This window comes from Syzygium oleosum, unplaced genomic scaffold, assembly GCF_021117445.2.
Source record: "Syzygium oleosum isolate NSW1041296 unplaced genomic scaffold, Sole_v2.1 Sole_v2.05, whole genome shotgun sequence".
In the NCBI taxonomy this organism is placed as follows: domain Eukaryota; kingdom Viridiplantae; phylum Streptophyta; class Magnoliopsida; order Myrtales; family Myrtaceae; genus Syzygium; species Syzygium oleosum.
Window position 1 is genome coordinate 13,243,906 of NW_026607489.1, and position 22,279 is coordinate 13,266,184.

Genomic DNA, 22,279 nt, shown 5'->3' on the forward strand with positions numbered 1-22,279 from the left:
AAAAGAATTAAACGAACGAATAGAAGAGTCAGTGTGGTACTGCGCGATCTCCCTCGACGTCGTGTTTGACCTGCAGCAAACCCTAGAAATTCGCACGCCCCGGGATTGCGCAATCGTCCTCCTCTCGCTGCGAATCGGATCTCCTCCGCTCTCGGCTTCCGGCTCCCCGTGGATCTCTCTCTGTTGCTCCGGAGGTGTGCCGGCGACGTGGGAGGGGCGGCGAAACCCGAAAAATGACTTGCGCATCTCGCGTCATCAATCACTCGAGAAAGGTAGAGGCGCGGAAATGGCGTGCGTGCGTGCGTGCGTTTCCGTCTCTGTTCGGGGGTGAATTGCCCGATTGCGTCGGATGTTCGTGCTCCGTGGCGCGGCGGCTGTTGTTCGTTTTCGTCGGGATAGGGAACGAGAGCGCCAAATTGTGGATTTCTCGATTTGCTCTCGCTTTAGATGCGGGTTTCGCGTGTTCATTTTGGACCGGTTTCAATCTGCGAGGATCGTGCCCTCGTCGTTAGTTCGTAGGAGTTGATTTCGTGCTCTTTGGGTTTCGGTAAACCGTGTCTTGATCGAGTGGGTACGAAATTGGCTTTGGCACGTCCTGCTCACGTTTTGTCGAGGATCTTTTGTTCAATGCCATCATGCGGCGTCTTCTTTGGATTGACTACTGGTTTGAGCTTATATCTAAAGCTCGGCAATTGCTTGGCGAAAGCTGTTTTTGTTCCTGAAATTGAACTAAATTTTCTTTTTTGGTTACCGGCAGCCATGTCATGATGCTTTCTTGGTCCTTGACAATTTTTATGAAATGGGATTTGAAAACCTGCAATGGTTTTTCATTGAGCTTTTTCCTCTCTTTTTTTCCCATTTTGTTTGGTTACTTTCTGAGCTTAATGGTTGTCTTCTATACCTGTTTTTCTATTTCTTTGTTATGCTATGGATTTCAACTTTTTGTTAGCTAGTTTTCCCGGCGCGCGATATCTGGTATTTGTTGTTTTAGATTTCAAAGTACTACACGCATTGAGCTCCTCACAAAATATTGATTTGTGCAGTTACGGAATGTCTCTGCGCTACTAAGGCAAGAGAATGCCCTTTTTGTTCGGTGGATAACAAACAGTTCTCATACGGTTTCCAGTAAAAGAGATGGTATGTAGTCAATTTAATCAGTTTAGAGCAGCTAGTTATTTGAACCATTTCTGTATACGGCCCCTCCAGTTGATGTTTTCCATTAGCCTTGCTTATGTATCTATCAGGGTGAGGGTGATTATTGTTGTGGAAAGACCTCTTCAGTGTAACTGAGGAAATTTGTTGCTTTGGCGAGGCTTTTGTGAAGATCATATAGTCTGTTCCTTTATTGTCCTACCTATTAAGCTAATTAGGTCCATTCAGTGTGATATGTACAATATTATTATGCAATACATTGGCATCTACTTTGCTAGAACTTGAACGAAATGTGTGAGGTCACCATAGTCTCAGGTTTATGGTGAATATCTGCTCCTAAAAACATCTTCAGACAGATTGACAAAGACCTGTTTCAAAATCTGGAAAAAAGTAAAGCATTACAATATGTTTTAGATGATGAATGCGTTTCAATCGGTTGATCTTATTTTGCTTGATGTTCATATTGTAAAATGTGCCCGAGTATAGTTCTAGAACTGTTGTCGTTGCTCATCTCGGCAATATTTCTGGTTTTACCTGTTCAATGGTCGATATTTGGAGTCCTCGCTTTGGAATATGATAGATATGTCGCAGTTGCACATGTACCATATTGCTTTCCTCTTTAAATGGGGTGCTTATAAAGTAATTCATGGATGCATGTAAACCTCGTTCTTGTTGCCTAGATTTATGATCGTGGCATGCCCCAATAGAATTTCATGTCTACCAGTGGGCTCATAATAGTACTAGTGGTTAATTCTGACTATTCTCCATCATTAAATGGAAGAGAAGTGTCACATCGTAAGATTTCACCCCTTTGTAATGCGAGTAAATTTCTATATTTTGTCCAGCCTTGCATTCACTTCTGTTATAGGGTTCAAATCAACCTCCATATCTGCCTCTGTGTTCTGCTTTGATTGCTTATCAAATCTGAACTCTGAGAAGTTATTTATGTGACCTCGTCATGTAGTTGTTTATGATCAGCACGCTTATGATATTTACTAAAAAAAGAATTTTTAAGGTAAAGTTTTCTTGGAAGATCTGATAGAACATAGAGGAAGTAGCTTGCTGTTGTACTTTTTAGATGTACACTTGAAAAAGTAGTGATCTACCGGTAATGGTATTCATCTGTGTCAATAAATCTTAAGATTACTTTCACACTTGCCTCAAAGAGTTTCCATACCCCAAGGCCCTGTTAAATTTTGGCTGTTTATTGTCAATTGCTTCTTTCAGAGAGGGTGAGGGAAGGAAAAAGGAAGGGAAATTTGCACAAACTTGTGGATCCTGTGATGTGTTAATCAAAAGATCTTGTTTTTCAGATGCTTTAAGAATTCGTCATCATGGCTACGTACCTGCGGAAAAGCAGTGTTATTCTAAGTCTCTCAATGATGGGATGGTAAGTTAACCCTTCTTACCTTTTATTGATGGGCTTACGCTAATTAATCTTTCCATTATCTGGAAATTTCGTTTTGACAAACCCCTCTATGATGCTGTCACTGGCATGCTCATTGTTCAACTTCATTACCATCATCCCGCTAATCCCCTTCTGGAATATATTTCCTTTTAAGTACTTGCTTCTGTTTATACATGGAAATGACTAACCATCATGATACTGTAGATGTCATCACCAGCCATGTTGAAGAGCAGTATGCATTGGATGATGGCAAAGAAATTGGGGAATCCGCCAGCTCTGTCACTACAGACCAACAAGTCCTCCTTGTATGTCATTCCATTCCCTTATCTCAAGACACGTGGAAATAAATTGAATTTTAAACCGCAATCTCATCTCCAAATTTTCAAAATTTGACATATATTGTTTTTGCTATATCAGGACAAATGTGCATCTGAAGAGAGGTTTGTCTTCTGACTCAGGTAATAACCCAATGATTTCTAGAACTTGTGATCGTTCGACAGTTCGTGGCTTTTTGAAATATAATCTGTATTGTTGTATAAACACAAATACATATGTGTGGATTCTACTCACTACTTTGGGTGCAAGTCATAATTTCTGCCATGCAAATGATTCTAGTTTATAGTTGTTTTATTGTTTATTTATGTTGGTTCCTTTGAAAGCTGATTTTTTGTATTTTAAATCGAATGGCCGATGTAGTTCTACAATTTTTTTAATGGTCGTTTGTTCAATGATGAATTACCTTGCCTGCAGAACCTTGTACTTGTTAGGCGACCTTGAAAGATGTCCTCGTAGCTTCCTTTTTTTAATTTAAGTTCTTGAACTTTTAACTGTTAGCCAAGCAATTTTGGCACTTCTGTCATTTGCGAGATTTTGCCCTTTTTCTTTCTACTTTGAAATCATCAATTTTATGGAGTTATGAGCGGTTCAGTATGTATAAACTCTGTACTTATTTGTAATATTACCGAAATTCTTGCCCTTTTCTTGTGTTGTTTTAATCAATAACAATTTTGGGCAACAATTTTCAGGACTTCCACCACACCAAGAAATCGGGATGCCTTCTCTCTCACCTACAATGACCGAGGCATGGATTCTTGTTGTTCATCGGCATTTATTCGTATTCTCACAGACCTTTAAGCATGTTTTCCAATCCTAACATTTTCTGTCTTTTTTAATAAAATTCAGGGAAACATTGCAAGATGGTTAAAAAAAGAAGGTGACAAGATGTCTCCTGGTGAAGTACTTTGTGAAGTGGAAACTGTATGTCTCACGAGCTACTAGTTTTCTGGTATCTGTCAAATAGTTAAGACATTTGTGCTTTGCTTTTGTTTTAAAATTGACACATTCTGGTATTAAAGGACAAAGCTACGGTTGAGATGGAATGCATGGAGGAAGGTTATCTTGCTAAGATAGTTAAAGGAGATGGATCAAAAGAAATTAAAGTCGGTGAGGTATTGCTCTTATTTTAAAAAGTCCTTGTCATTTATGTTTCAGCTCTGCTAAAATCTTTTGTGCAGAGATGCTTATGAATAATGTTCTTAGCTGTTACTCATGAAGCTTATATAAATATATTGTTAGCAACTTATTTTTATGTATCATTTATTCTTTCGTGTCTTTTCATCCAGGTGATTGCTATCACTGTCGAAGATGAGGAGGACATTCAGAAGTTCAAAGATTACAGTCCTTCAGCTTCAGAGGACAAGGTTTCTGCAGATAAATCTGAGCCTTCCACACCCAAAAAAGAAGTAATTGAAGAGCTTCCTAAAGCTCCAGAGCCAAAAGTTTCCCGGCCAAGTTTGGTTGCTTCTGAGGACCGCATTTTTGCTAGCCCTATCGCAAGAAAAATGGCTGAAGATCACAAAGTTAGTTGGTAGAATTAGTTTGGCAACTTGATGTGTCTTTAAGCAGGCCTGTCACCTCATTTTCTTCTATATCAATTCAGGTTCCTCTTTCAAGCATCAAAGGAACCGGTCCTGATGGTCTTATCGTGAAGGCTGATATAGAAGATTACTTGGGTATTAAGTGGAGACGCTTTCCTCATTCATTAGTTTGGTTAATGTTGTAATTGCTTTTTTTTAATTCTGGAGTCAAAAGCACTGTTCTTTTGTAGTGCATGACTTGTTTTGTTTCTGGGTGTTTTCGCTGCATTATTGGGTGGCTTACTGACATTTCCTTTACAATGCAGCTTCTGGTAGGATGGAAGTTCCAGCTGCAGCTTCTAAGCAGAAGGTTGCTACCGCTCCAGATTTGGACTACACAGACATTCCACATTCTCAAATAAGGAAGGTAATATTCAGTTACTCATTTTTTACATCATCATTGCGATATGGCAAGCTTATTGCCTGATGGCCATGTATGCTTTGTTTCTTTCAGACTCTGCCTTAACCCCAGAGAATTTTAATAGTGATATCTTCCTTTTGCTCAAAGATTTCTATTTTACCCCATCCTTTTAAGATTGTGATTTTATTAATTTCAATGTGTTATGACAGATCACAGCTTCACGCTTGCTATTCTCAAAGCAAACTATACCTCATTACTATTTGACAGTGGATACATGTGTTGACAAATTAATGGAGTGAGTATAAACCTGGCGATCAGTTACTGTAGAGAATTCTATTGTTCCATCTCAAGCTAAATCATCACTCTCCTGCAGCTTGCGTAGTCAACTGAACTTATTGCAAGAGAGCTTGGGTGGAAAGAGGATATCGGTGAATGATCTTGTAATTAAGGTATTGAAGCTTTTGACAAACTGGGAAGGATGTTAAATTAGTCTGCCCCTTTTTGGTTAATATTCTAGATGCTCTACTTTTGCTGAGGTGCAAGTATCAGATGCAATGAGATTATCTTTGGCCGCTACTTGTTACTTACCCCCTTAAGCTTGTCAACCGTCCTGTTTACCTGCAAATTCTGAGAGAGGCACACAAGAAAAATGACACATTTCTTGTGTGCCTCTCACAATTTTCTTGTGAGATGATACGTTTGAAATACTCTGTCTCAATTGATTTGTAATTGTTACTATTGATTGAGAGTGCCTTTTTTCCCAGGCTGCTGCACTGGCTCTTCGCAAAGTCCCACAATGCAATAGTTCATGGACCGATGATTGCATCCGCCAGTAAGTTCATGATCCTTAAGTTAAACTTCGTTTTGGTAGTTTGTGGTGTAATATCTCTTCTCATATCTCTTCAGGTATCACAATGTAAATATAAATGTAGCAGTGCAAACAGATAACGGGCTATATGTCCCTGTTATAAGGGTGAGCAGTCATATGGAATATGGGATTGTCTTTCCATGGTTACCCTGTGAGTTCGAAACTGACTTCAACATAAATTTGTGTCATTGGTAATTGTGCAGGATGCTGACAAGAAAGGCCTCTCTAAGATTGGAGAAGAGGTCAAACATCTGGCCCAGAAGGCCAAAGAGAACAGCTTGAAGCCAGAAGATTATGAGGCGAGCATTTTAATGATGTTTTCTTAACTAGTGGTGGTTAATTGTCACAGTTTGATTGTTTCTTGATATATTTTGTCAAAATACATGCATTTTCCGTTTTCCAGGGAGGAACATTTACAGTATCCAACTTGGGTGGACCATTTGGTATCAAGCAATTCTGTGCCATCATAAATCCACCTCAGTCAGGCATTCTTGCAGTGGGGTCTGGTAAGATAGGCCCTTTATAATTTTCCTTTGGTTAAACTATAGTTAGTCGTTCTGACAGTGAAACTCTGATTTTGCGTAGCTGAGAAGAGGGTTGTACCCGGCTCAAGCCCCGGTGACTACAAGTTTGCATCCTTCATGTCAGTGACTCTAAGTTGTGATCATCGTGTAATTGATGGTAAGTACTTCACAGAGGCACCAAGGCTCCCAAAAACATGAATATCTGCAGCTGTAGTTAGATTTCTGCTCAATTCTTAAATTTAAAGCCGCAACACATCTAAGTTTGGAATACCTTATTTGTGGTTATTGTAAATCATCACGATGTTAATTTGGCCTTCTACTCAGGTGCTATCGGAGCCGAGTGGTTGAAAGCATTCAAGGGCTACATTGAAAATCCAGAGTCCATGTTGCTTTAAATCTCGGTCACTGCTTTTCCCTTTTACATATTCTTTCAAGATGGCAGATCAGGATGAGGGGTGTCATTGTTTCAAATTGTTCTCCTGAGTTCAAGTCCCAATTGCTCGTTGTATCATTCAGTTCCTCCCGGTTCGTGTTTTCTCCATAGTTAAAGGCCCACTTTTGCTCTCGAATAAAGTCGAGGTTGAGGCGAGGAAGCCATCACTGAGTTTTGATTTTTTTTGCTGAGTAATAATCCCTTGAATGGGCGTAATATGAGGCTGTCGAATTTGTCTTTGCTGTCCCTATGTTTTCATTGTTCGCTATCTTTTGATTGATTAATTGCTCAAATTTTGTTAAGAAATTGCCCTTAGGTAAGGAGACAGCATGATGTTGCATATCCAAATCCTGTATCAGGAAGTGAACCAGCGTAAGGCACAATGCTTTGAGCTACTGCAATTGGTAGTCTCGAATTCGAACAAATGTTGAACTTTGAACTAGATTTATACCAGAAGCTCGTTGTCCTGTGGATCTACAACGCTCCCTACAGGCTCGTCAGAGGGATTAACTGAGCTGGTAATCTGGGTAAATCCGCTATCAAATTCATCAAATATGGGCCTTACGAAAAGTGGAAACTTCCTGGTTTCGCATTGATTGAATCGAGTTGATTACTACGATCAAAGCAGCTCCGATGGAAATCTCACTCCGTTTCACCAGAGAGAAGTAATTCTAGGATAAGCTAGACTCATAAACTATAATTTCGCCTAGAACACAGCATACGTCTGCTATGACTAACGACTGATGTTCATTTCAAGCAAAATAGATACGCAACGGGTCAACCTTTTCACTAGATTTGCGCACTGGCAATTCAGGGTATTATGTCATCCCTTAGTATCAAACGCTCAGTTGCCATGCTCATGTAGCTGCTTTCAGTAACTTCACACTTTATGTCTGGCCGAATGCAATCTCAATACACATCACGCTGTCAATTCTACACTAACATGGCAACATCTGCACTCTCGACTCAAATAGGTTCAACAGGAGCAATTTTGAGATTAACAGACTCCAAAACGTGGTGACTTCAGACCAGAAAATATTGCACCGGAAGCAGTGCTGCTCATTATAGAATTTAAAAAGTAAAATTTCGCTCAAATGTTTGACAGAAAGATTTAATAAATATTTTCAAAGCCAAAAGGAAAAATAAGAAGAAAAAAAGTGACCGATGCTGCTAATGAGTATATGCTCAAATCTTCATCATATCCTGTTCCTTCATCCCCATAATGATGTATACCTTTTTCTTTTCCCACTTCTTGTCCAGCAATGTTGACGCCAGGATGCCTGGCAAATGGACTCCGTTGGGTCTTCCTTCACGGAGCAGATTCGGCACCAAACAACAGCCTGCATCTTGAGTTCAAAATGATGTGTGCATCTACAATAGGCAGAATCCAGTGATTCCCAGAACAATAGGTTGAACTTTAGGTTATGTCCTCCATGTAAAATTTGCCTCATGAGTCCACTTGGTCGTGTGATACTCATTGCTCTCAACGAATAGCGAACTTTTTCCTTATGAGACTCCCTCTTTATAGAATGTAGTATGTATGAAATATTCAATAGGTCTAGTTAGTGACTTTCAAAGACTAATCAAGTCTAGTTGTTCGTAATTGTAGCTTATCAACATTCTAAACTGTGATCCAGCTTAGAATGCTCAAACTTGTTTCTTTGCCACTTGCAAGTCTCTAAAATACAAAAGACTGACCTAAGTAGTTACTTTTCCTGCTAAATGCTTGACAAAAGAAGAGAACTTTGTCGAAACAGATCGATTGAGTGATGAGCGCAACAAAATTGGAGTAGGAATTGAAAGATTGTGTTTTTACATAAGTTGACTAGTATTTAGTGTCGATTTGAGGAGACTTGGATCTTGTACAGGATCTAGAACTAGCTGTCCATTTGCTCTCTATATTCTCGTTGGATAGACTAGCTATCCATATGCTCTCTATATTCTCGTTGGATAGGAGTCTAGGACTTAAAACATATTGACTCTCGTTGGATAGGAGTCTAGGAATTAAATCATGTTCAGCCTAATCTTCTTGATTATGAGCAGACCTCTATTTCAGCTATGAAATTTTACCTACATATTAATATTTTAAGGAAATAATGATCTCACTCGGTGCATAACTTCAATTTTCAATGTTTTTTCCATTTATTCCGATGACAGGTCAAGATTTAATTCATACATTTCTTTTCAGACCAACAAAATATAAAATTTCGCCATTCGAGTACTTATGCCAATCATATTCAAGCAACACTATAATGTGGATTTATAAGTCAAAACTGTAAATTGATCTTTAAACCTCCATACAGGGAGTCCATACTGTTCACTACTGTCACCTATCGCATACTGACCCAAGCCTTACCTTCTACCTGGGGAAGTTTCCATTTCATGATAGAACACTGAGTAGATTTTGAAAGAACTAAATTTCAGGTAGAACATCCAGCAAATTCTCAACAAGGCAGAACTATAAACTATTGATAGACATGCAGAACTATAAACTAGTGATAGACATGTACTGGCTGTAGCATAAGAAATCAAACTCTAATGGTTCATTCAAATCCAAACTGATGCCACCTACATCAAAGTTTTACTGGGGACAAAATCACCTCCTTTTGTTTATCGGACCAAACGGTTGCTAGTCTTAGCATATTGTATGTATAACAGGTGCATCACATCATCTAAACAACTGAACATTCATCTACATCTCTATTGTCATGACAGTTACTACTGTGAGCTGGAAGTTATCCAGTAAAACAGTTTTGTCTTGCCATATAAATAAAACTAACAAATGTACAGTAAAGAAGCTTATGCTCACAAACTTTAGTATGTATAAATTAAATCTTGACCTATCCTCGGAATAAATAGAAAAAAATATTGAAAATTGAAGTTATGCACACAGTGAAGTCATTATCTCCTTAAAACATTAATATGTAGGTAAATTCCATTGCTGAAATAGAGGTCACTCCAAGATGAGGCTCAAACATGTTTTAAATCGTAGACTCTTATCCAACGAGAATATAGAGAGCCAGTTCTAAATCACGCACAAGATCCAAGTCTCCTCAAATGAACCATAAATACTTATCAACATATGTAAAAACACAACCTTTCAGTTCCTTCTCCAATTTTGTTGCACTCATTACTTGGTCCTCATCTCTTCCGACAAAGTTCTCTTCTTTTCACAAGCACTCAGCAAGAAAAAAAACTACCTAGGTCAGTCTAGATGCTGCCTAGCTAAGACCCAAGATAGAACACATCATGCACCAAAGACTATTTGTCCAGCACGAAGGAGGCGACAGAAAAAAGAAACAAGTTAGAAGCTGAACTTTAGAATGTTGACAAGCAACAACCAAGGGCGCCCGGCCTTGATTAGTCTTTGAAAGTCTCTAACCAAAATTAAGTTCCAATGATCTAATGTTTCATACATACTAAATTCTATATAGAGGGGAGTCTCACTGAATGAGAAAAAAGTTCACTATTCCTTGACAGCAATGAGTATCACACGACTAAGTGGCTCGTCGGGCAAATTTTACATATGGGATATAACCTAAATCTCAACCTATCGTTCTGGGAATCGCTGGAGAGGAAAGATGAGTGTATGAAATACTGCACACTCTAATCTTCTCCTAAGGTTATAAAAAGGATGACGTTATTATAACTTCTACTATCATTTCATTATTATGCATAGAGTTAACAGTATCTAACAAAAGAACTTATACAAAAGTATGTAAGAACGTGATTTTACTCCTTATTTTTATCATGCTCGTTACTGAGTCCTCTTGTAAAGGCAAGTAATCCTTCCTAATGCTTTAACACTTTTCAAGCACACGGCAGAGACTAAAATGTCCTTAAAACATACTAGGTTACTTCAGCTGCCATTATTCTCCTCAGTTATCTCTCTATTGATCTTGCACAAGATACCTCATTTTAAGGTATATGAGTATAAACCTCTCTGTAAAAGGCAAATTCATCTGGAAAAGGCCCCTTTGAAAATGACACATGAAATCTTTCCAAAATGATGCCTTTTATTTCAGCATGAACACAGGTAAAAAATGCCTCAGATCGTCTAGCGAAAGAAGGCATTCTGCCTTCATTAAGTATTCATCAGACAACACAATTCCAACAGCTAAGATTGATACACTTTTCCGGCACAACAACAAAAATGCATACCTTTATGCTAACCATCATTATAGATGAAATCGCGATAGATACAGTATAATAGCTCTTTAACTAATACTACTAGAATGCAGCAACCATCTTTCTCTTACGATTCATCACTAACTCAATAAAACAATCCATGACTTCCTCGAATCACAAAGGCATAAAGAACTCACACCCTAGACCGGCACGTATCGCTTCAGGGCCTGCTTCCCAGCAACTGCTGCGGCTGCCGCCAATCCCCCAACAGCGCCCGCCACTGCGGCCGACCTTACGCCCCTGGCCGCCCTATAAATCGCTCCCGTCCCGAGCCCCGCCCCGACGCTACTCCACAAATCGTCCTCGTCCCTCACGGCCACGATCCCGCTCTCCAGCCCCGCGTACATGAGGCCGATCACTCCCAGCCGGTTCCCCCAGGCGCGGCCGGAGTGCCCCGAGGCGTTGAGCAACCGGTTGATCCTGAGCTTGAGGGTGTCGGAGGGCTCGATGGCCCTGACGCCGGAGAAGAAGCCGGAGGAGGCGCCGGCGACGGAGCCGGAGAGGTAGCCGATGCCGGTGTAGAAGGTGAGGTTCTCGCCCCAGGAGCGGCGCTGGCGGAGGGACTCCTCGGCGAAGAGGAACTCCGGGGAGGTGGGGAGCTTGTAGAGGGTTTGGATCGGGGCCTGGAGGTCCTTGTAGGGGTTGTAGAGGCGGTCCTGCTCGTGGCGCTCCGGCGATTCGGAGTTTCGATCGGAGCTCCGGAAGGACATTGTCTCGTCTCCGCTGGCGTAAAGCTCCGAGATTTAGGGTTTCGGTTTCTTCGCGAGCGAGAGAGGCGGCGGCGACGGCGGCGGCGGCAGCGGCGGCGGCCGGAGGAATGAAGAATCGAGCGACTTCTTCTTGAGGGAACGAAGCCTCTCCGTTTGCGTATGGCGGCTACTTCGACTTTGTTGTACCTGCGGCTCAAGTAAATAATATTTATATTTTCTAGCAAAAAAAAAGTAAATAATATTTATAATAATAATAATGATGATGGGAATTATTAATAAGATTATTTTTATTGTTCCTATTGTAATTTTCATCTGTAAGGAAAATGGCTTCTGTGTCTGCTTCAATAGCACGCACGAGTTCAATCTTTTCCAATTTATGACCCCAAAAAAAAAAGAAAAAAAATTCTTTTCCCGATTTGAAGAGGCAATTTCCAAAAAACGCCCTTGAAGTGAAACCCAATTCTTCTTGTCGGACTCAATTTTGTTCTAAAATACCTTCATGGACTTTATCGATCCTCATAAACCCCGAGCATAGGCTCGCGAAAACTTAATCATCACACGCGCATATTTCGAGCCTAACTGCTCACTTGCCCTGAATTTGACCTTATCTAAAAATTTTTGTACTCGTGAAAAGCACCTAATTAGGTTTGTTTCAATCTTACATGATTTTCATATGAGTTATCCTGCTGCATGCGCAGTGATCTTTCATTTTTAATTTCGTAATATGTACTCGAGAAATTTTTTCACTTTCTTTCTGATTTGAAAAGTTGAGGTAAAGAACTACAGAGATTCTTGCAGTTGTGAAAATAAGAGGGTGTAAATAACAATGGAGATTCTTTGCCGGAGTATGTTGCCCATGATGAAGGGTCGCACTTATTTTACTTTCATAGCAAAGCCTTTTTCTTCTTGGTAAAATTTTGTAGTGAATTAGTAAGAAAAAGATTTAGGTATTGATGATATAAAGGCGCTGTTAGAGAAATCTGAAAACGAAACTTGATTGCACATCACAACTCGGCATGATTGTTTGACCTAAATTTATCAAGAAAAGTGTCACTAAAGAGTTCTCGTTAGATGGTGTTCACAATTTTCACGACCTTAGATAAAAAACGATGACGAAGGACTTGATGAAAAGGAAGACTAACGAAAAATAAATGTGTCACGTATGTATTAATTTGAAGTTTTTTGTAACAAAAAAATAGTTTTGAGTAAATTTTTCACAAGTGTATCAATTTGGAATAATTTGTCATAGATGTATTAGTTGGGGTTTTTTTATTGTATTAACCATTTAGATTTTCACGTGGACTTGCAACATCAACTGTCATGTGTTATCGAACTCAATAATTTGATAGGATAATTTAACTGGAAACTATAAATATGTCCATGTATAGCAATTTCGAATTTTTAGTGATCCAAAAATTAATTTTAAATAAGTTTATCATAAATATATTAATTTAAAAATTTTCGTGGAATTAACCGTCATTTTGATGAGTAAAAAATCAGATATTTCAAAGTACGCCTTTCTCATACGGTCCACAGCTCGTTGGAGGGCGGAGATGAGATGAGCAGTCCTCTTGCTCTTCTCCAAACTCTACAACGCCCCTCGCTCCTCCGCTCCACCGTCGCCGTCCGCCGTCGCCACCACCGCTCTCACCCGACGGCCGTCCGGCCTTCCCTTCACTTCCCCAACAATGCCCTCAAGTACTGGGACAACTTCTACAGGCGTCACCAGGACAAGGTTACGTAACTCGCTCAGCTCAGAACGCCTTCTCTTTGTTCTTTCTTTTTCTTTTTTCCAGCTCACATGAATTTCCAATGGAAACAAGGATGTTGATGATTTTGGAGTTTTGCAGTTTTTCAAGGATAGGCATTACCTGGAGAAGGATTGGGGTCAGTACTTCTCTGGTGATATTGGGTCGTCTAATGGCAAGAAGATCGTTCTAGAGGTAATAATTTTTTCCATCCATTAATGAGTGAATTGTTCGGCTGTTACTAGTATTATTGGAGAAAAAAGAGTAGATTTGTTGAGCTTCCTTGCTGCATTTGAAGCAAATAATCAGGATAGGCGATAGCATTGATGATTTTACTCAGTGGGCGTTTTCAGTTTTGTTATTAGAATGCAGTGTTATCAGAGGAAAATCGTGATGAGATATTATCCTTTTATTTTTGTGGCGACCCGTGAGATCATAAGAAATTCTTATGGCAGGTTGGTTGTGGAGCTGGCAATACTATTTTTCCTCTCTTGGCTTCATTCCCTGAGCTTTATATTCATGCCTGCGATTTGTCACCTCACGCGATTAAACTCCTCAAGGTGCTTCTGGGTTGTTATTCATTCATTCATTTCGATCCTGCTTGTCTTCGACTGTACGGCCCTAAGACTGTAAGAATAATATGGATAAATTTGGGTGTTCTTCTATTTGCAGTCTCATGCGGATCACAAAGAAACCCAGGTGAATGCATTTGTGTGCGATGTCACTGAGGAAGATCTATGTGACAGACTTGCTCCTTCATCAGTTGACATTGTCACCTTGGTAAGAATGTGTGCGTGTCTTTCTTTTGTATTCTTTTGCTTTCTCAATACTTATGATGTTTCAGCTGCAACACATAATTGATGAACTTATTCAGCTCCTAACTTATTGGCAGATTTTCATGCTATCCGCAGTACTACCAAGTGAAATGCCCAAGATATTGCAGAATATCAGAGGTGTGCTGAAGGTATAGATCGGGTAATTCTCGTACTAATCTTTACATTCTTATTTATATACTTGATTATTTGGTTCTTGTTAGATCAACATAACTTTTTTCTGATGCTTGCAGCCGGATGGTTGTGTATTGTTTCGAGACTATGCCTTTGGAGATTTTGCGCAAGTAAGTCACTTGGTGCTTAGTCCAACAATACTTTCCACTTCATAGTTTTTTGTATTAATGACAAATCCATGACAACCTTCTCCTTCATAGTCTGATGACACTTTTCGCGTTCTTGCAAGTTTTTAAGAGTTTCAAATATTGTCTCCAGTAAGAATCGAGCCCGTGTAGATAATCGGAACGGCATCTATTTTAGATGATGAGTACCCATGCATGCTATAGTGGGAAGGACGGACTGGGGCATCTATACGTAATATTGACTAACAAATCTAACAAAATGAGTGAGGGTCGCTCTTCACTCTGCTACACGCCTTCATGGTGGTCATATGTCATGGAAACCTGTCATAAGGGATAACCTGGATATCTTATTGTAGAGAGAATCAAAGGGGAATTTACCTCATTGTACGTATGATGGGCTCTATCATGGAGAGGCAGTTGATAAACAGTGAAATTTAGCATTGTGCAGATGGAAAAGCTAGTGGAAGTATTGTGGTATTGACAGAATTGAAATGACACATGTTGCTGTATTGAAGTATGTTTAGGGTGGAACGACACAGTATAGAACACTATGTTTCAAAAGTTTATAGCCAAAAGAAAAGTAGCAGATTGGAAATGGAAAGTGTAGAAAAAGAAGGATGAGAAAATGACTTCCATCCCTTCTTTGTGTTTGGGAAGGTTGCAAGTGAAGGTGAAGAAAATGGATTGCTAATACTATCCCTTGTTTGGAAAGAGGGGGGAAAATGGAGGGGAAAAATATTTGGAGGTAAAATTGCTCATTTGCCTTTTACTATGTTAGTGGGAATCAATTCAAACTGTTGTCCGATACAAAAATCCAAATGCTTGATAAATTCTAAGCAGCATGGACTGAAGTGGACCAAAACAGTTCACAGTCTATGCTTAGCATAGTACACTAGTTCTATTTGCTAAGTACTTGATATTCTGTTTCAACACTTTGAAGCGGCTCCTAGACATAGAGTTTTGATGCGAAGAGACCAGTCATGAAATCAATGGTAGTGTCTTGCTTCTTGAAGGGATTAAGTTTTGGTAGGTTCTCTGAGCACTGAGGACTCATTGGGTTTGCTCCTTCTATGTATAGGTGAAGCTAAAAGAGAAAGATCGGATGATCACCGAGAACTTTTATGTACGAGGAGATGGTACTGTAAGTACTAAGTATTGTTTGTTTTCTGCTTAACAATCACTGTTTTCAGATGGTAGGGACATTATTTTGAAAAATGTTTCTTTCCAGTGTTCATTTTACTTCACTGAAGATTTCCTTTCCAACCTGTTTCTGGGAGCTGGATTTTTTACAGCAGATATGAGCATATATCAGAAACAAATTGAGAACCGCTTGAAGAATGTAACCATGGATAGGTACTTTTTTATTACTCTTCTTCATATTACCAACAATCGTTCATATATTATTTTCGGGGATAATGTCTTGAAAAAGGTTCAATTGGACGTAGGGCGTGGAGAATACTGAGTGAATGTGGTGACTACAACTGGGAAAGACAAATATAACAGGGACAGGATATGCATGAGCCTGAACATAACATACCTGTACCATATTCGGTGATTTTTAAAGAATATTTATGACTACGAAAAATTATAAATCTTCAATCTTTCCTGATGGATGCTTGAGTGGAACTGAAGTTCCACGTTAATTGATCTGTTTTGTGTGAACAATCTTTGTTGGAACAAATAAGAAAAGCTTTACTAAGATGGACCATCCTTTTGAGAAGTTGATATGATAGATGAAGGAAAAAATGTGTCAATCCAAAATCCAAGAGAAACTAATGAGGACCACAAGTCTGATTCTGAATCTCGATGCTCTAGAAAGTGATGAAACTATTGAGTTGGAGTGAGTTGATTTGGCCTGCTCTTTCTATTCTGCATCCAATTACAGTACCCTAACATTTGGTGCTTACTCATTGTGAATTTCAACTTTAGGTGCTGGATTCGTGGCATATTCACTAAGCAAGATTGCAGACTTCCTGATTCTGTTCTAGCTTCTAAATAATTGCTGATTTATGCGCTCTATCAATTGTTTGATCAGGTTTGTCAGCTAGACTTCCCTGATGATTTCTATTCGCTGACGTATGGTTGTGTCATTATCATTGAAATTTGCTTTACATTCTTCCCATGAACAGGACAAGTTTTGTCGCCAAAAGGATATATGCTTTCAATGCTTAAAATGGTGACTTGCAAAAATTAACTCAACTGCAATGGCCGGCAATCCATCAACTCAACTGTTCATGCTGGGGCCATAAACAGGAGATAGAAGCACAAAAGGCTCGGGGGACAGGTTACTTCCCTAGAGGTGGTCATCAGCACCCGCACACACTATGGGACATTAACCTACAGTACTTACGAACGTTTTGCTTGTTTCACTATGATGAACTTAATTTATCGAATAGTTATGGACATTCTGTCTGACACTGACATAATATTGTCGAGCTGATTGGGACTTTAATGGTGTTGCTGTTGAAAGAAGTAGTGCCGTGTGATCTTTTGGGTCCGGATGAGAGAGAGAGAGAGAGAGAGAGAGAGAGGTAACGATATGATGAAATGAACAGTGGATGCTTCTGAAGAAGCAATTGCTTAAGATGTATATTGCATCGTCACTTTGCCAAAGATGGAGCTTCGTAACGAAATGTGCAGTGCGGCCTGAATCTATTCAATCTCCATGTCTCTCTTAGATGGAGCATTCTTGAGTGTTGGTGGTCTCTGTAATGCCTGGAAAACGGTTTGCAAAGGTTACAAGACAGGACAGACAGCATGGGAAATCTACTCACAATTTATGGGCTTAGCACAACCTGTAGCGAGAAGGTGGCAAAAAATCTGGAATGCATCAGTTTTAGTTGGTTGCTCAAACCTCACGGTAAAAGCGCACAAACTAGACAGACAATAAAAATGGACCCTGATATTTCATAGGCTTCACAGTTACTCCGGACGATGTCGAGACGCAAGGGACGTGAGATCTGCCCAGCCTATGCCATCTTTTAGTTGTGTACCTAAAATGAGAATTAATGTCTTAGCTACACAACTTTGGAGATATCACACCTTTTTCAAGTCAAGCCGCATTCTTCGCTAAATTTAGGAATAAAAACACTATTCAGTCTGTATCCACAGATCCCTCATTCTAACAAGACTAAAAGGAAAACAGTGCCCAAAGGAGAAGGTGAGCATTGATGCTGTTTCTTACATTCAATAAGGAAAGGAAGGAGAAACTGTGAACGAATCTGCTTCTTTCGGGTGCAGAGCAATAGATGCTATGGAAGATAGAAATTAACCTTGTGAATTTCTAAGTTTACATTTCCAACACCGATGGAGAAATCCTCTCTCGACGTAATTTTTTTCCTAAATCGTCACAAGCTATTCTCCAACATGACACAAAAAAGGAAAAAAACTCAGTAACATTTGTTAGCAGAGGAAATCTGATGTTAAGATGGATATAACAAATGGGCTCAAGACAAATGAATAGATCAAGAAGTAGAAAACGGTGGCGATGAATTTTGAGGCAAAGGGAAAAGAATAAAAAGAAAATCGTCAAACAGATCCTCGATTTGGCCATCGTGAAACTCTGAACAAGCTTTCCGAAATTGCACTTTGACCCCAGTATTTCTACCTGAATCCAAAGTTATGGCCAACTAAGCAGTGCTTAAATTCTGTTTCCTGCCCACTTTTTTTCATTTCTGTTTGTCATAATGCCCCAGATAGCCAGCAGCAACTGCATCCGCATGGTAGTACAAATACATAAAAACGAGAAAAACAACTTAAGAGAAACAATAATCTAACAAAACAAAATAACAATTGATTCACGTGTCATGACTTGGCATGTTTGGACTTGAGTTATAAGAAAAACAATTGCTCTTACAATGGATAAGAATTGTATGTTATTCTAACAAATTGTATTAATTACCCGCAAGTACCACATGAATTGTCAATCAAGTATGAAACGTGAATTACACTTATCAGATCAAGTCGTGCGTCTTCAGGTTCAAACAATAAAATGATCAGTAAAGAAAAGTTTGTTATGAGGCACCAAGACGGTGCCAACTCATTTAAAGAGCTCAAAGCCAAAAGGGGCTCATTTACAAGATAATGCAGCTAGAATCTCCATCCAAGCATTTACAACAGAAATTCTTCCCCCCGGAAGCTTTAGTGTTCCACTTTTATCAAACCAACCAAAAAAATGAACGAGAAATTGATGATATCCACTTCATCCTAGGGTGAGCGATATGAATGCTTTTCCAGTGCCCATAGTTCTTTCTCAACGGATTCAGTATAACCCAACACAGCAGCACAGAGGCAAAACAAGTTCCCAAAGCATCCCTTCGGGAAGATGATGCTATAGCAAGGACAATGAAGAAGAAGATGCAACACAATTTCTTCCCCAGTTTTGCCAGTAAACATATATTGGCCAATACTTCACCTCTCTTCTTCAGATTGTCCAAAGCTAGACCGCCTCCCAAAAAGCTTCCCAACCAAAGAAAGAAACGTGCTGGAACCTTTTCTTTCCAAACAGTTGTACGAGGAAAAGCAGAGCTGCCTACCACAATCCATCACCTTCTCCTCCATGACATCAAAAGAATCTTATAGGGAATTTACCATCTTTGCTACTATACCAAACAGCATGTGCTCAAGCTAGAAGCCGTGCAAAAATCATACAACAAATTAAAGAAGTAAGCAATACTTCCAACTCCCAATCTTGGGCTTATCTGGAAAAAAAAAAGTCTCCATGATAGCCCATCGAGATTGGTTGGGAAGCTCATTGAGAATGCATTTTTACTTTGGACAAATGGATATACTATATAGAGTCAAAATTTCAAATCATTTAAACGAATCTGTGTTTTTTCTGTGATCTTGCTTCCCAAGCAAGCACCCCGATCACATATAAATATCCATTTCTAGTGAAGCACATTTTAGATATTCAGTGAAATTTTCAAAAAGAAATTTGCTGGGGAGTAGGTTTTAGGAGATCCCCTTGCCTTCCTTTTATTTGGTTCCTGCAACAATATGCTGAGTTTCGAGCAAACTCACCAAGGAGTTTTCTTTCAGTTCAGATTTAACATCTGCTGACTGAATATCCGCATCAGCTCTAGAGATTGAAGCAGGGAGTTCATCTCAAAATGTTGCCAAAGAACAGTCAAGTGAGTATCCATATCTGAATTACCAGTAGTCCTTACAAGAACACAGTCCGTCCTGGAACTTGTGAAATCTATTAGCATCTCTAACCATGAATGTCATGTTCAAAACCCTTGATAAACATTTAATATATTCATGACAGTCTCCACATATCCTCAAGTTCTTAAAGATACGGATCACACCCTCCTTGCGTTGCAGTCCACCAGAAACCAAAGCCAACCCGATCGCCAGCTTTTCGCTATGAACTCTCAAGCTCTCGACCTTTGACTCGTCCTCCACATCATGCAATGCATATCTCACCTGATTCACATAACCTAGCTCTTCTTTCATCCGATTTTCCATCTCTTTCAAGGTGTCATGGATGCTATCTATGAGTGGGTGTGTGTCATCTCCACTATAAAAATAGTTAACTTTTTTATCAATTTCTACCCAACTGCATCCTCCCACCTTTGTCAACCTCTTTTCTTTCACCTCTTCTCTTATTTTTTGGCTTTCTCTCCAATATCCTGCCTCAAGGTAAATATTTGACATCATCACATAGTTCACTGGATTTAACTCATCCATTTTCATAAGGATCTCTCCCACTTCTCGACTCGTCTCTAGATCTCCATGAACCCGACACGCACTAAGCAAAGTCTGCCATATTCCTACAGTGGGCTTCATCTGCATACTTTCAATTAGAATCTTTGCTTCTTTGATGCGTCCAGCTCGACCGAGGACATCAACCATGCAAGAATAGTGCTCTACTTGCCGTTTCATTGGCCTGTCGGCACACAAGCTTGAGAAGATTTTTTGACTTTCATCAATGAGTCCGGAGTGGCTACAGGCTGAAAGAACAGCCAAATAAGTTACACTGTCCAGTTCAACCTTTTCCAACTGCATCTCTTTAAAGAGACTAACAGCTTCTTCACCCAATCCATGCTTTCCGAAGCCAGTGATCATGACTGTCCAAGAAACCACATTTTTTGCTGGCATTTCACTGAAAAACTTCTCTGCCTCATCTGTTAATCCACACTTGAGATACATATCCAGAATCGAATTGGCGACAGATATGTCCTGACCGCATGACAGCTTGATGGTGTATGCATGCATTTGCTTGCCTTGCTCCAAGAGTGCGAAATCAGCAAATACTCCAATCAAGCTGGATAAAACAAATCCATCAACTTGGACACTGCTTTCCTCAAGTTGCTTAAATAATTCCATGGCATGTCTCAAATTTTCTTCTCGAGCATAACCGAGAATAAGTGCACTCCAGGAGATGACATTCTTATCTTCCATTCGATCAAAAACTTTCCGAGCTTCAGACATATTCTGGCACTTAACATATAGATCAACAAGAGAACCAGCAACTGCAGGCCTGCCAGAGATTCCAAACCCACTTGTAATTAAGAAAGCATGAATTTGGCTCCCTCTTTTTATGTCCCCAAGACGGTTACATGCCTTTAGAGTACTTGTGAATGTGTACTCATCCGGAACTTCCCCTGCTTCTTGCATTTCCCTAAACAAAACGAGAGCCTTCTCAGCATCATTATTTTCGAGTACGTGTCCAGCTATCATCACGTTCCAGCTAATGAGATTCATAGACGGCATTGTGTTAAACATCCTAGCAGCTTCACCAATCCTGCCGCATTTCGCATACATATCAATTATACAATTGCCAACCACGCAGATAGTATCAAATCCAGTCTTGATAGATAGTCCGTGAATTTGCATTCCGTGATCAAGAACACCCGCGACACCACATGCCTTGACACCGGTCGACAAAGTGAACTCGTTCGGCTCGACCGGGGACCTCCTCATTTGACAGAAGCATGTCAGCGAGGCTTCGGCATTTCCATCGCGCAAATAACCGCACATAAGAGCCGTCCAAGAAACGACATTTCTCTGGGGCATTCTGTCGAACACGTCGCGGGACATGCCCACCCGGCCACATTTCCCGTACAGATCGATCAAGTCGTTGCTCAGCATCACATCGAAAGCGAAACCCACCTTCGTTATCGCCCCGTGAACCTGCAGTCCCTGTTTGAGCAACCTGTTTCTCGAACAGTTCCGCAAAAGATTCGCCAATCTCTGCCGTTCAATCATTGAAAACGGTGCCTCGTGAGGCAACCTTCATTTGCAAAAGTCCTCCCGCCCCAAAAACCACAAAGCAGGACCGCGCATTGCATTGGTTTCTAATGGCAAGATCCGACATATGTTTGTGCTCGACGATGAAGTCGCACTAACTTACGAGGAGCCAACTACCAGCGAGTCCGTTCTAAGTTCGCTCGGCTATCCGTTGTAGACTTCTGCAATCTTATTCATTACAGGTAAAATGATTTTCATTAGTTTTTATTTGATAGATTTCTATTGATTATTGCATAATTGCTCACTTACAGTTTATTATGTCATTTCATAAATTAATCTTAATGTACCTAAGATTACTCCATCTTGACTCTTCTATTTTTTTTTTAAAGCAGTCGGTTTTATTTAATTTTAAATGAGTTTCTATTTCTTGTCGCATATACGGTAAAAGTTCTTATTAATTTATTTGTTTTTGTATCTCACCGTTATTCCTTTGAAACTAAGATCTTTACCTTTCCACAATTTGGAATATGGAGATATCCAAGTAAGTTTTACTTTAAAGGAGGTTTGACAACAAGTGTCCTCGAAACATTTGTTAAGCCAACTATAAAAAGAAAAATAAAAATGCTTTTTAGGACATTTTGAAAA

At 39.7% G+C, this 22,279-nt stretch overlaps 4 protein-coding genes across 10 annotated transcripts; 2 read left to right on the plus strand and 2 right to left on the minus strand.

Annotated features, from left to right (window-relative positions):
* On the plus strand, positions 1–6,908 carry LOC115693385 (dihydrolipoyllysine-residue acetyltransferase component 2 of pyruvate dehydrogenase complex, mitochondrial). The gene is made up of 19 exons (XM_030620364.2): positions 1–272; positions 1,044–1,137; positions 2,466–2,542; positions 2,765–2,865; positions 2,978–3,018; positions 3,586–3,641; positions 3,743–3,817; positions 3,916–4,008; positions 4,183–4,419; positions 4,500–4,572; positions 4,743–4,843; positions 5,047–5,132; positions 5,211–5,286; positions 5,602–5,669; positions 5,744–5,810; positions 5,909–6,004; positions 6,109–6,211; positions 6,291–6,386; positions 6,554–6,908. The coding sequence occupies exons 1-19, from the start codon at positions 234–236 to the stop codon at positions 6,622–6,624; spliced, it is 1,650 nt and encodes a 549-aa protein (XP_030476224.1). The 5' UTR covers positions 1–233; the 3' UTR covers positions 6,625–6,908.
* Positions 6,909–7,700: 792 nt separating this feature from the next.
* Positions 7,701–11,751, minus strand: LOC115693386 (mitochondrial import inner membrane translocase subunit TIM23-1-like). Of its 4 annotated transcripts, XR_008816561.1 has the most exons (3): positions 10,988–11,751; positions 8,635–10,230; positions 8,162–8,556 (listed from the first exon to the last, which is right to left on the minus strand). XR_008816561.1 is itself a non-coding variant. In XM_030620367.2 (2 exons), exon 1 carries the CDS (start codon positions 11,558–11,560, stop codon positions 10,991–10,993), a length of 570 nt encoding a protein of 189 aa, XP_030476227.1. In that variant the 5' UTR covers positions 11,561–11,751; the 3' UTR covers positions 7,701–8,033; positions 10,988–10,990. The 4 variants fall into 4 exon arrangements, 3 of the variants coding, with proteins under 3 accessions (XP_030476227.1, XP_030476225.1, XP_056167253.1); XM_030620367.2 differs by lacking the exons at positions 8,162–8,556; positions 8,635–10,230 and adding an exon at positions 7,701–8,033; XM_030620365.2 differs by lacking the exons at positions 8,162–8,556; positions 8,635–10,230 and adding an exon at positions 7,701–8,091.
* A 1,340-nt stretch (positions 11,752–13,091) lies between these two features.
* On the plus strand, positions 13,092–16,912 carry LOC115693374 (tRNA N(3)-methylcytidine methyltransferase trm141-like). Of its 3 annotated transcripts, none has more exons than XM_030620350.2 (10): positions 13,092–13,295; positions 13,411–13,503; positions 13,764–13,868; positions 13,981–14,088; positions 14,201–14,272; positions 14,375–14,425; positions 15,519–15,581; positions 15,669–15,793; positions 16,370–16,475; positions 16,570–16,912. In XM_030620350.2, exons 1-9 carry the CDS (start codon positions 13,119–13,121, stop codon positions 16,437–16,439), a joined length of 864 nt encoding a protein of 287 aa, XP_030476210.1. In that variant the 5' UTR covers positions 13,092–13,118; the 3' UTR covers positions 16,440–16,475; positions 16,570–16,912. The 3 variants fall into 3 exon arrangements, 2 of the variants coding, with proteins under 2 accessions (XP_030476210.1, XP_056167172.1); XM_056311197.1 differs by having other exon boundaries at positions 15,519–15,576; positions 15,733–15,793; XR_008816526.1 differs by lacking the exons at positions 16,370–16,475; positions 16,570–16,912 and adding an exon at positions 15,098–15,432 and having other exon boundaries at positions 15,669–15,744.
* Positions 16,913–17,707: 795 nt separating this feature from the next.
* LOC115693372 (putative pentatricopeptide repeat-containing protein At3g15130) lies at positions 17,708–21,874 on the minus strand. Of its 2 annotated transcripts, none has more exons than XM_030620348.2 (2): positions 19,463–21,874; positions 17,708–18,149 (listed from the first exon to the last, which is right to left on the minus strand). In XM_030620348.2, exon 1 carries the CDS (start codon positions 21,650–21,652, stop codon positions 19,592–19,594), a length of 2,061 nt encoding a protein of 686 aa, XP_030476208.1. In that variant the 5' UTR covers positions 21,653–21,874; the 3' UTR covers positions 17,708–18,149; positions 19,463–19,591. The 2 variants fall into 2 exon arrangements, with proteins under 2 accessions (XP_030476208.1, XP_056167965.1); XM_056311990.1 differs by having other exon boundaries at positions 18,855–21,874.
* Positions 21,875–22,279: the final 405 nt, after the last annotated feature.

Bases quoted from the DNA above. Each gene is read 5' to 3' on its own strand.
- LOC115693386 (XM_030620367.2), bottom strand. From the start codon at position 11,560: ATGTCCTTCCGGAGCTCCGATCGAAACTCCGAATCGCCGGAGCGCCAC.
- LOC115693374 (XM_030620350.2), top strand. From the start codon at position 13,119: ATGAGCAGTCCTCTTGCTCTTCTCCAAACTCTACAACGCCCCTCGCTC. The intron at 13,504-13,763 runs GTAATAATTTTT...TTCTTATGGCAG, and splicing joins GCAAGAAGATCGTTCTAGAG to GTTGGTTGTGGAGCTGGCAA. The intron at 14,273-14,374 runs GTATAGATCGGG...TGATGCTTGCAG, and splicing joins ATATCAGAGGTGTGCTGAAG to CCGGATGGTTGTGTATTGTT.
- LOC115693385 (XM_030620364.2), top strand. From the start codon at position 234: ATGACTTGCGCATCTCGCGTCATCAATCACTCGAGAAAG. The intron at 3,019-3,585 runs GTAATAACCCAA...AACAATTTTCAG, and splicing joins AGGTTTGTCTTCTGACTCAG to GACTTCCACCACACCAAGAA. The intron at 5,670-5,743 runs GTAAGTTCATGA...ATATCTCTTCAG, and splicing joins ACCGATGATTGCATCCGCCA to GTATCACAATGTAAATATAA.
- LOC115693372 (XM_030620348.2), bottom strand. From the start codon at position 21,652: ATGATTGAACGGCAGAGATTGGCGAATCTTTTGCGGAACTGTTCGAGA.